General features: G+C 46.6%; 1 protein-coding gene across 1 annotated transcript in view; it reads left to right on the top strand.

The window, feature by feature from the left end:
- The window catches only part of PSMD12 (proteasome 26S subunit, non-ATPase 12), a 100,381-nt gene that overhangs the window by 64,331 nt on the left and 23,528 nt on the right, over positions 1 to 12,522 (top strand). The window contains exon 6 of the mRNA XM_063960826.1: positions 5,001 to 5,150. Within this exon, the coding sequence (XP_063816896.1) occupies positions 5,001 to 5,150 (150 nt within the window). The remainder of the gene's footprint in view (positions 1 to 5,000; positions 5,151 to 12,522) is intronic.

Below are 12,522 nucleotides of genomic sequence, written 5' to 3' on the forward strand. Positions count from 1 at the left end.
TACAGTAACTGAGGGGGAAGGGAAGGCAGAGCAGCTGCATAGTCCGCACGTCGCCAGCCCCGCCACCGCCCTCCATCTCCCCGTCCTCCTTCTCTCCGCCCACTGTGTATCACTCAGTGGGAGACTGTGCATCCAGCCGCCGGGGGAGCAACGCCACGCATGCGCAGAGGTAATTATTGCTCGCAGAGATGTTCTCCAGCAAAGCCTCTTCTGCGCATGCGTGACTATTCGATACCAGGAACCATTGATGGTAGATGTTAGCATATTTTATAACCATCGATAGTTCCAGATAATTGCACCATTGATGGCAACCATTATTAGGGGATATACCGATGCCCATCCCTACCCTGGCTAAAGAGGATGTCCAGTTTGGACATTCGGTCCTGCAGGCGTCAGCACGTTCCCACCTGTTCTGGAAGCTTTGGGACGTCCCCATTGTACTAAGTGTCCCCAGTATCCCTTATGGATGTTAGAGAAAATAGGTTTTTAATTACCTACTGGCAAATCCTTTTCTCATAGTCCAAAAGGGATACTGGGCGCCCGCCTCTGTGCTTTAACTTTTCCTGCAGGTTTTGTTCTTGTGTGATAGTTGTTTGGATCAGCTGTTCTATTTAGCTAGATGTTGCTGGTTTTGTTCTTGTTCTGTTGTGTGCTGGTTCGTTAGTTTCACCACTCGTTGTCTTGTCATGTTTCCTCCGCTCAATTATGTCCAACTCCTTCGGGCACAGTTTTCTTAGACTGGGCTGTGGGAGGGGGCTTAGAGGGGAGGAGCCAGCACAACATGTTTGAAGAATTTGTAGTGCACCGGCTCCTTTGGAGCTAATCTGTACCCCATCGTACGGAGTGTCCCCAGTATCCCTTATGGACTACGAGAAACTGATTTACCGGTAGGTAATGAAAATCCTATTTTCTCCAAATCCACCTGTAAAATAGGTGCTACCATGGGGTTGGAGAGTTTAATCAGGAGTTGGCACAGCAGCTAATTTGTTAGCAGTTGGGCAAAACCATGTGGGGCAGATATAACATGTGCAGAGAGAGTTAGATTTGGGTGGGGTGTATTCAAACTGAAATCTAAATTGCAGTGCAAAAATAAAGCAGCCAGTATTTACCCTGCACAGAAATGAAATAACCCACCCAAATCTAACTCTCTCTGCAAATGTTATATCTGCCCCCCCTGCAGTGCACATGGTTTTGCCCAATTGCTAACAAACTTGCTGCTGCGATCAACTCCGAATTACTCCCAAAGTTATTAAAAATATTGTAATAAATGACCTTCAGGCTGTGTGTATAAGGTGTATATGAAACATAAATGATTTGTGTGTATGTACACACACTTTGTTTAATGCACAAAGTTATTAAAAATATTGGCTAAAATGACATTCAGGCTGTGTGTATAAGGTGTATATGAAACATAAATGCATTCTGTGCTTAGATTTAGGTACCATCACCATGATATCTCCTTATGGTATGCAATTATTCCAAAATACGGAAAAATCCGATATCCAAAATACTTCTGGTCCCAAGCATTTTGGATAAGGGATACTCAACCTGTACTGTAATGCACATGCACATGCACATGGACATATTACTGGTACTCCTGCTGCAAACAAAAGGGACCAGTTGGAAGACCCAAAGCACAGAGACTACTCTGTCACGGGTGCAATGTGCATGCTGCTGGCATAAGGGTATTTCCTAGGAATGGGACCAGGATTATACAGTACTGCTATCGCTGCTCTGTGGACCCATATAAGGGACCAGTTCTGAGACATAAGCTGCAGAACTAAAAAGTTTAGTTTGCTGTTGCCAGTTCCATGTACTAATCAAGCCTTCTAAAATGTGGAAAAGTGCGTCATATCAACCATTCAGCTCCTACAGGGGGAATGTAAGTGTGTGTGAGAGAATGAAAAAGTGATAGATTTTGGGAGAGTTCCCCTGGGTTTTTTTTTTTTTTAAGGTGGCAATCATTTACATGGCAAAATCAACCTGGTTTAAATGATTGCCACGTAACTCTCCCCCCCCCCCCCCCCCAAAAAAAAAAAAAACAACAACAACAACAAATAAACAAAAAACTGAACTCTCCCAATTCCCACTACGCATCAATTTACAGACTCTATAAATGCTGCATCCAGCACATTAGAGTAGAGAGTGTGCATCTAAAAAGTGCTGCACAGCACTGCCCACATTTCTGGTATAGCCATAGCTGACCTTGGTCTGTTCATAAGCAATGCAAAGACAGCAAGTGGAAAGTGTCTGCTGTAACTCCGGATAAGTCTGAGCTCTCTCTAGCAGTACTCCATAGTTACTGAATACTGCTAGAGAGAGAATGCAGACTTATCTGTACACATTCTTGTCTGTACGGTCATATTTCAGAACTCGTATTACAGTCTATGGCTTAACCACTCTCAGGAGACAGTGTCTTGATTGACTTCAGGAGCTAAGCAGGGTGTTACCTGGCTTAGTAATCAGGTGGGAGATATCCTCCAATATACAGCTTGAATAGGTTGAATCCAAATTCGACATAAAAAAGTTGGAAAGTTCAGTTTTTCCGACGTTTAAAAAAATCCGAACATAATTGAATAGACCCAATAGGCAGTAAGCTATCTAGAAGTCTAGCTTTTGTCCCATGGGGAGGACAATAAAAGTAGTTTCCCTACCAGTTGTCAGTGGCGTGTATCTGTCTTCTGTGTTCGGGGGACATTAGATATCTTCCCCTTCTGTGGTTCAGGTTAAGAATATTTCATGAGGAGTTAGGTCTTAGACCTCTTGAGACCTTTGCCTGGATAGTTTCTATACAGGGATCTCCCCAAAGAAACTGTTATCGTATTGACTCTCTAAATATCATTCAGTCTCTTTCAGAACTGATGTTCAGGTCCTGGGAGAATGTAGTGTACAGCTTGGTCTGAGCATATACCTTCCCCTTGAGACAGAGTTGGTATGTCTACATGATAGCAGTTTTCTGCATGTTGGATGATGGAGAAAAGAAAACGAGTTCAAATACTGTAAACTGATGTAAAATTAAACAAATCTAAAGTCAAAGGCAGGGCCGGACTGCCCATCTGGCAGAAGGGACGATGGGCTGGCGGGCCGGTCCTGTCATTCAGAAAGCCGGGAAGGCTCCGGCTCTCTGTTGTAGACTCTCCCCCACCCCTCTGCCCATCTCCATAGAAATTGGGGCGTGCCACGAGTCCATGCTCCCTTGACTTGTGGCACGTCCCCGTCACTAGTGCGCGCACGTGCTTTCCGGCCGCGTGCGCACTTGCACAGTTCCGAATTTGGACCCCAGTCCATCCCTGGTCAAATGAAATAAAATGCAGTAAAATTAAATGGCTGCTCCTACACAGAAGCACACAGTCCATGAGGCGCTTGGTTTAAACTGGGGATAAACTACTGAGAGAGGGCTGCAAAGCAGAGAACTTTGTTTAATTATTAACTCCTAAATGCCCAACTCCTGAGCAGACTCTACTCCCTTGGTAGAAGAGTCTCCCAGATTGGATGAAGGAGAATTTAGGTTACAGTCCCTTATGAATAAGCTTTGTGCAATGCCTGGTACCTGACACCTGGTGGATATATTCTCTCATTTGATCTATGGTCCAAGGTGGAAACTAAGGGGCATATTTAATAACGTGTGTGTTTTTAGAAGTAGGGATGTTGCCCCATAGCAACCAATCAGATTCTCCTTATTTATCTAGCACCTTCTTGAAGAAAATAACTAGAATTTGGTTGCTAAGGGCAACATCCCCACTTCTAAAAATTTGCACTTTAGTAGTGGTCGTAAATATACCCCTTTGTGCAGTGGTTCCCAAACTCTAAGGCAGGAATAGCCAACCTGTGGCTCTCCAGCTGTTGTGAAACTACACACCCCCAGCATGCCCTGCCACAGTTTTGCTATTAATGTTAAAACTGTAGCAGGGCATGCTGGGATGTGTAGTTTCACAACAACTGGAGAGCCACAGGTTGGCCAGGCCTGCTCTAGGGTATCAGAATCTTTTTTTCAATGTCACCCCTAGGCCAACAGTTTCTTATTGAGAAAGAAAATGAAATGAAGTAAATTGTGTTTATATGTCATCCTTGGGTTCAATTGTGTGGTGAGGGACAAAATTTGCTTATATTTGTCCACGTTTTTTATGAATAGCAGTCACCAGCACTGGTTTTGCCTATTCCATTGACCATAACTAATTGGATTTGGTCCTCCTGGACGACCAATCCAATGCATCCCTGCAGGTGTTCCGAGGCACACAGTTTGAGAGCCACTGCCGTAGTGTCTTGTGTCTAATTCCTATATTGTTGCATGTAATATTTAGCTTGCACTCTTGTAATGTCTGCTGCATGTTTTCTGGATGCTTTGTTGGATGACAGTGAAAATGTTTCCAATGTGAAACTAGATGCAGGTTGAGTATCCCATATCCAAATATTCCGAAATACGGAATATTCTGAAATACGGATTTTTTGGAGTGAGAGTGAAATAGTGAAACCTTTGTTTTCTGATGGCTCAGTGTACACAAACTTTGTTTAATACAGAAAGATATTAAAAATATTGTATTAAATGACCTTCAGGCTGTGTGTATAAGGTGTATATGAAACATAAATGAATTGTGTGAATGTACACACTTTGTTTAATGCACAAAATTATTAAAAATATTGGCTAAAATTACCTTCAGGCTGTGTGTACAAGGTGTATATGATACATAGATTCATTCTGTGCTTAGACTTGGGTCCCATCGCCATGATATCTCATTATGGGATGCAATTATTCCAAAATACGGAAAAATCCGATATCCAAAATACTTCTGGTCCCAAGCATTTTGGATAAGGGATACTCAACCTGTACTTCTAATTGATTTTAGCAAGTGAAGAACAATGCCATGACATTTAGAACTGTTAGCTCTCTGTTCATTATATGTAATCCAGCTGTGTGATTTTGGGTGGAGATATGCTATGTAATGCCTGCTGTGTGATTTCAGGTGGAGACGTTCCATGTAATGCCTGCTCTGTGATTTCAGGTGGAGACATATGGCTCAATGGAGAAGAAGGAGAAAGTAGAATTTATTTTGGAGCAAATGCGCCTCTGCTTGGCTGTTAAAGATTACATTCGCACCCAAATCATAAGCAAGAAAATTAACACTAAATTTTTCCAAGATGAGAACACGGAGGTAAATAAATTCTTTCGATGTGATGAACCTACTGGTATTTATATTCCTTACATTATTCAAATACTGCAGTGTGTAGCGCAAGGTAAATATTGTATACAGCTAATGATGATGGTGCTCCTAATAAGCCATCTAAGAGATGCCACATAAATGGTGAAGATGTAGGTGGTTGATAAAAATTTTTAAGGCATATCTGTTATATCCCTATATGTCTTGAAATGTAGCTGATACTTGACCCCTAAGGAAGGATTGGACATCTGTGTTATGGAGCCTCAAATCTATCTATTGAGGAAGCATTTTTGCACTTGGGCAAATTGTGTTCCTTTGGGTTGTGGTAGCTGACATAGTTAGTAGGAGGGAGCATACTAGCTCACATTTCTCTAACGTCCTAGTGGATGCTGGGGACTCCGTAAGGACCATGGGGAATAGACGGGCTCCGCAGGAGACAGGGCACTTTAAGAAAGAATTTGGATACTGGTGTGCTCTGGCTCCTCCCTCTATGTCCCTCCTCCAGACCTCAGTTTGAATCTGTGCCCGGACGAGCTGGGTGCTACTTAGTGAGCTCTCCTGAGCTTGCTAAAAAGAAAGTATTTTGTTAGGTTTTTTATTTTCAGAGAGATCTGCTGGCAACAGGCTCTCTGCTACGTGGGACTGAGGGGAGAGAAGCAGCCCTACTCACTGAAGATAGGTCCTGCTTCTTAGGCTACTGGACACCATTAGCTCCAGAGGGATCGTACACAGGATCGCACCCTTGGTTGTCCGATCCCGGAGCCGCGCCGCCGTCCTCCTCGCAAAGCCAGAAGACAGAAGCCGGTGACAGAAGCAAGAAGACTTCGAAATCGGCGGCAGAAGACTCCAGTCTTCATATGAGGTAGCGCACAGCACTGCAGCTGTGCGCCATTGCTCCCACACTAAACCCACATACTCCGGTCACTGTAGGGTGCAGGGGGGGGCGCCCTGGGCAGCAATTAGAGACCTCTTGGCAAAAGTGGGCATATATACAGTTGGGCACTGTATATATGCATGGGCCCCCGCCATATTTTTACACAGAAACGCTGGACAGAAGCCCGCCGCTGAGGGGGCGGGGCTTCTTCCTCAGCACTCACCAGCGCCATTTTCTCTCCACAGTTCCGCTGAGAGGAAGCTCCCCAGGCTCTCCCCTGCAGAATCACGGTAGAAGAGGGTTAAAAGAGAGGGGGGGGCACATAAATTTGGCACAAAAACAATATATACAGCAGCTACTGGGTTAACACTAAGTTACTGTGTGACTCCTGGGACATATAGCGCTGGGGTGTGTGCTGGCATTCTCTCTCTCTCTCTCTCTGTCTCTCCAAAAGGCCTTGTGGGGGAACTGTCTTCAAATAGAGCATCCCCTGTGTGTGTGGTGTGTCGGTACGCTTGTGTCGACATGTTTGACGAGGAAGGCTATGTGGAAGCAGAGCGGGAGCAAATGAATGTGGGGTCGCCGCCGACGGCGCCGACACCCGATTGGATATGTGGAAGGTTTTAAATGATAATGTTACTTCCTTGCATAAAAGGGTTGGATAAAGCTGAAGCCTTGGGACAGCCGGGGTCTCAGCCTATGCCTGATCCTGTGTCGCAGAGGCCGTCAGGGTCTCAGAAGCGCCCACTATCCCAAATTGTTGACACAGATATCGACACGGATTCTGACTCCAGTGTCGATGGCGATGATGCAAAGTTACAGCCTAAAATGGCTAAAGCCATCAGTTACATGATTATAGCAATGAAATATGTGTTGCACATCACAGAGGAAACCCCAGTCCCTGACAAGAGGGTTTATATGTATGGGGAAAAAAAGGCAAGAGGTGACCTTTCCCCCTTCACATGAGTTAAATGAGTTGTGTGAAAAAGGCTTGGGAATCTCTAGATAGAAAACTGCAGATTTCCAAACGGATGCTTATGGTGTATCCTTTCCCGCCAACGGACAGGTTACACTGGGAATCCTCCCCTAGGGTAGACAAAGCTTTAACACGCTTATCCAAGAGGGTAGCCCTGCCGTCACAGGATACGGCCACCCTAAAAGATGCTGCGGATAGAAAGCAGGAGGGTATCCTGAAGTCCATTTATACACATTCAGGTACCTTACTAAGGCCGGCGATTGCGTCGGCCTGGATGTGTAGTGCTGAAGCAGCATGGACAGATACCTTATCTGAGGAACTTGATACCTTGGACAAGGATACTATATTACTGACCCTGGGGCATATAAAAGACGCTGTCCTATATGTGAGAGATGCTCAAAGAGACATTAGCCTACTGGGCTCTAGAATAAATGCAATGTCGATTTCTGCCAGAAGGGTCCTGTGGACTCGGCAATGGACAGGCGATGCCGAATCAAAAAGGCACATGGAGGTTTTACCTTACAAGGGTGAGGAATTTATGGGGACGGTCTCTCGGACCTGGTCTCCACAGCTACGGCTGGAAAGTCAAATTTTTTGCCATATGTTCCCTCACAACCTAAGAAAGCACCGTATTACCAAATGCAGTCCTTTCGATCACAAAAAGGCAAGAAAGTCCGAGGTGCGTCCTTTCTTGCCAGAGGCAGGGGTAGAGGAAAGAAGCTGCACAATACAGCTAGTTCCCAGGAACAGAAGTCCTCCCCGGCTTCCACTAAATCCACCGCATGACGCTGGGGCTCCACAGGCGGAGCTGGGCCCGGTGGGGGCGCGTCTCCGAAATTTCAGCCACGAGTGGGTTCACTCCCAGGTGGATCCCTGGGCTATAGAGATTGTGTCTCAGGGATACAAGCTGGAATTCGAAGAGATGCCCCCTCACCGTTACCTCAAATCGGCCCTGCCAGCTTCCCCCTTAGAGAGGGAAATAGTGTTAGCCGCAATTCACAAATTGTATCTTCAGCAGGTGGTGGTAAAGGTTCCCCTCCTTCAAAAGGGAAGGGGTTACTATTCGACTATGTTTGTGGTACCGAAACCGGACGGTTCGGTCAGACCCATATTGAATTTAAAATCCCTGAACATATACCTGAAAAGGTTCAAGTTCAAGATGGAATCGCTCAGAGCGGTCATCGCAAGCCTGGAAGGGGGGGGATTTTATGGTGTCTCTGGACATAAAGGATACTTACCTTCATGTCCCCATTTATCCACCTCATCAGGCGTACCTCAGATTTGTGGTACAGGATTGTCATTACCAATTCCAGACGTTGCCGTTTGGTCTCTCCATGGCACCGAGAATATTTACCAAGGTAATGGCGGAAATGATGGTGCTCCTGCGACGGCAAGGAGTCACAATTATCCCATACTTGGACGATCTCCTCATAAAGGTGAGGTCCAGAGAGCAGTTGCTGATCAGCGTGGCACGCTCTCGGGAAGTGTTAAAACAGCACGGCTGGATTCTAAATATTCCAAAGTCGCAGTTGATTCCTACGACTCGTCTGCCCTTCCTGGGCATGATTCTCGACACAGGCCAGAAGAGGGTTTATCTCCCGATGGAGAAGGCTCAGGAGCTCATGACACTGGTCAGAGACCTATTAAAACCAAAACAGGTGTCTGTGCATCACTGCACGCGAGTCTTGGGAAAGATGGTGGCATCATACGAGGCCATACCTTTCGGCAGGTTCCATGCGAGGACCTTTCAATGGGATCTGTTGGACAAGTGGTCTGGATCACATCTACAAATGCATCGGCTGATCACCCTATCCCCCAGGGCCAGGGTGTCTCTCCTGTAGTGGCTGCAGAGTGCTCACCTTCTCGAGGGCCGCAGATTCGGCATTCAGGACTGGGTTCTGGTGACCACGGACGCAAGCCTCCGAGGGTGGGGAGCAGTCACACAGGGAAGAAATTTCCAAGGTCTGTGGTCAAGTCAGGAGACTTGCCTTCACATCAACATCCTGGAACTAAGGGCAATATACAACGCCCTACGTCAAGCGGAGACCCTGCTTCGCGACCGACCGGTGCTGATTCAGTCAGACAACATCACTGCAGTGGCTCATGTAAACCGCCAAGGCGGCACAAGGAGCAGGGTGGCGATGGCGGAAGCCACCAGAATTCTTCGCTGGGCGGAGAATCACGTAAGTGCATTGTCAGCAGTGTTCATTCCGGGAGTGGACAACTGGGAAGCAGACTTCCTCAGCAGGCACGACCTCCACCCGGGAGGTATTGCGCCAGGTCAAGAGACCCTCAGGCGATAGCTGTAGACGCACTAGTGACACCGTGGGTGTTCCAGTCGGTCTATGTATTTCTTCCTCTCATACCCAAGGTGCTGAGAATCATAAGAAGAGGAGGAGGAGTGAGAACAATACTCCATTGTTCCGGATTGGCCAAGAAGGACTTGGTATCCAGAGCTGCAAGAAATGCTCACAGGGGACCCATGGCCTCTGCCTCTAAGACAGGACTTGTTGCAACAGGGGCCCTGTCTGTTTCAAGACTTACCGCGGCTGCATTTGACGGCATGGCGGTTGAACGCCGGATCCTAGCAGAAAAAGGCATTCCGGATGAGGTTATTCCTACGCTGATAAAGGCTAGGAAGGATGTGACTGCTAAACCTTATCACCGTATATGGCGAAAATATGTTGCTTGGTGTGAGGCCAGGAATGTCCCTACGGAGGAATTCCAGCTGGGCCGTTTCCTTCACTTCCTACAGTCGGGAGTGACTTTGGGCCTAAAATTGGGTTCCATTAAGGTCCAGATTTCGGCCCTATCCATTTTCCTTCAAAAAGAACTGGCTTCTCTTCCTGAAGTTCAGACGTTTGTAAAGGGAGTGCTGCATATTCAGCCCCCTTTTGTGCCTCCAGTGGCACCTTGGGATCTTAACGTGGTGTTGAGTTTCCTGAAGTCACACTGGTTTGAGCCACTTAAAACCGTGGAGTTAAAATTTCTAACGTGGAAGGTGGTCATGCTTATTAGCCTTGGCTTCAGCTAGGCGTGTCAGAATTAGCGGCTTTGTCACATAAAAGCCCCTATCTGGTTTTCCATATGGACAGGGCGGAATTGCGGACCCGTCCGCAATTTCTGCCAAAAGTGGTGTCATCTTTTCATATGAACTAACCTATTGTGGTGCCTGTGGCTACTCGTGACTTGGAGGATTCCGAGTTACTAGATGTGGTCAGGGCTTTGAAGGTTTATGTAGCCAGAACGGCTAGAGTCAGGAAAACTGAGTCGCTGTTTATCCTGTATGCACCCAACAAGCTGGGTGCTCCTGCTTCAAAGCAAACTATTGCTCGATGGATCTGTAACACGATTCAGCAGGCTCATTCTGCGGCTGGATTGCCGCTGCCAAAATCAGTAAAAGCCCATTCCACAAGGAAGGTGGGCTCTTCTTGGGCGGCTGCCCGAGGGGTCTCGGCATTACAGCTTTGCCGAGCAGCTACTTGGTCGGGTTCAAACACTTTTGCAAAGTTCTACAAGTTTGATACCCTGGCTGAGGAGGACCTTGTGTTTGCTCATTCGGTGCTGCAGAGTCATCCGCACTCTCCCGCCCGTTTGGGAGCTTTGGTATAATCCCCATGGTCCTTACGGAGTCCCCAGCATCCACTAGGACGTTAGAGAAAATAAGATTTTACTTACCGGTAAATCTATTTCTCGTAGTCCGTAGTGGATGCTGGGCGCCCGTCCCAAGTGCGGACTTTTTCTGCAATGCTTGTATATAGTTATTGCTTACATAAGGGTTATGTTATAGTTGCATCAGGGTTGATCTGATGCTCTATTGTTGTTCATACTGTTAACTGGGTAAGTTTATCACGAGTTATACGGTGTGATTGGTGTGGCTGGTATGAGTCTTGCCCTGGATTCCAAAATTCTTTCCTTGTACTGTCAGCTCTTCCGGGCACAGTTTCTTTAACTGAGGTCTGGAGGAGGGACATAGAGGGAGGAGCCAAAGCACACCAGTATCCAAATTCTTTCTTAAAGTGCCCTGTCTCCTGCGGAGCCAGTCTATTCCCCATGGTCCTTACGGAGTCCCCAGCATCCACTACGGACTACGAGAAATAGATTTACCGGTAAGTAAAATCTTATTTTAAATATATAGGGCGATATTCAGATATACCACTCCCAATCTCCTTTCTAAAGTGATCCCCGTTATTGCTCTTATCACGTCCATATTAATCAGGTTTAGCTGCGTAAAGGGTTGGGTGTCCTCGCTAGCCCTGGGATAGCGAGCTGAAATGATTATACCATGCCAGTTAGCAGAAACAAAATGGGTGTGGAAGGGGTGAAAAGAATTGAATACTGTCCATAGTGTTTAAATAAAGCTGAGTATTTGTTTGCTACATTAGGCAATATTTCTGCAGCTGGGTACACTGTATTCCACACGGAATAACATTGGGGGTGTAGAGTTGGATCATGATCCGAGACACCAACAGGTTAAAGCTTTGGCTGTTCCCTGGATGCACTGCACCGCCTCCTCTATAGCCCCGCCTCCAAGCACTGGAGCTCAGTTTGTAAGTTGGTGCCTGCAGTGCAGGTCACTATCGGGGGGCTGCGCTAGGCAGTCCTAATAAGAACTTTTTAAGAAGAAAAAAAGACTTCAAGGGCTGCAGCACAGGCACTAGATGCTGTGTATGTCATGCTGACATTCTGTTCTGCGGCTCCATCACCTCCCCCAGCGGCGCTGCATACTCCCGCACCCTGGTTGCCGGGTACTTGCAGCGGAGGCGCTGCGATCATCTGGCACACATCACCACTGCTGTTTTCCTGAATCGCGTGGCCGCACTTCAGGGAGGTGGGAGCCACCAAAATCGCGATCCGGTCACTGTGGCCATGCAGGGTCCCCACTATATCCACCAGGGCAGGGAGCACAGGTCGGATTTACTAAAATCCGTTTATTATAGGCTCCATAGTACCTGGTGGTGAATTCCAGCAGAGGGGATAAGGCGCTGACCTGTAGCCCCTCCCCCAGCTCCAGGCGCCATCTACAGCAGGTGTTCCCGCCCTGGAGCTGCATCTCTCTCTCTCTCAGCGTTTGGGCGCCATTTCACAGAGCTGCACTGATCCTGGGACTGCTGGGCATTGTCTCCTCTGTAAAGCCGCCTGTCTCATCAGCGCTGTGCATTTATAGGACACTTAAGTATTCTATATGTCATTTAGACAGCGTTAGTTAAGAACAAGTGCACTACTATATGAATATTTAGTGCAAGTATTCTGTAATATACATCCAGTGTTTACTGTGTATTGTTATATCTGTATACATACATAGCTATATGTAGTATTACTAGTCCAAAACAGTTTTATTGGTTATATGTAATAATTTCTGCATTGTACCTGTGATTGTGTGCGCCTATAGCTGCTGTTTGGATTCTATTCTGTGTATCACACATATTGTTATCATTATATTCTGTACCCTGGGGTTCTAAGTGCGTCAAGGTCTCATATACCATAGTGTTCCACAGGATATACTGTTTTTTGTA

This window comes from Pseudophryne corroboree, chromosome 3, assembly GCF_028390025.1.
Source record: "Pseudophryne corroboree isolate aPseCor3 chromosome 3, aPseCor3.hap2, whole genome shotgun sequence".
Classification (NCBI taxonomy): domain Eukaryota; kingdom Metazoa; phylum Chordata; class Amphibia; order Anura; family Myobatrachidae; genus Pseudophryne; species Pseudophryne corroboree.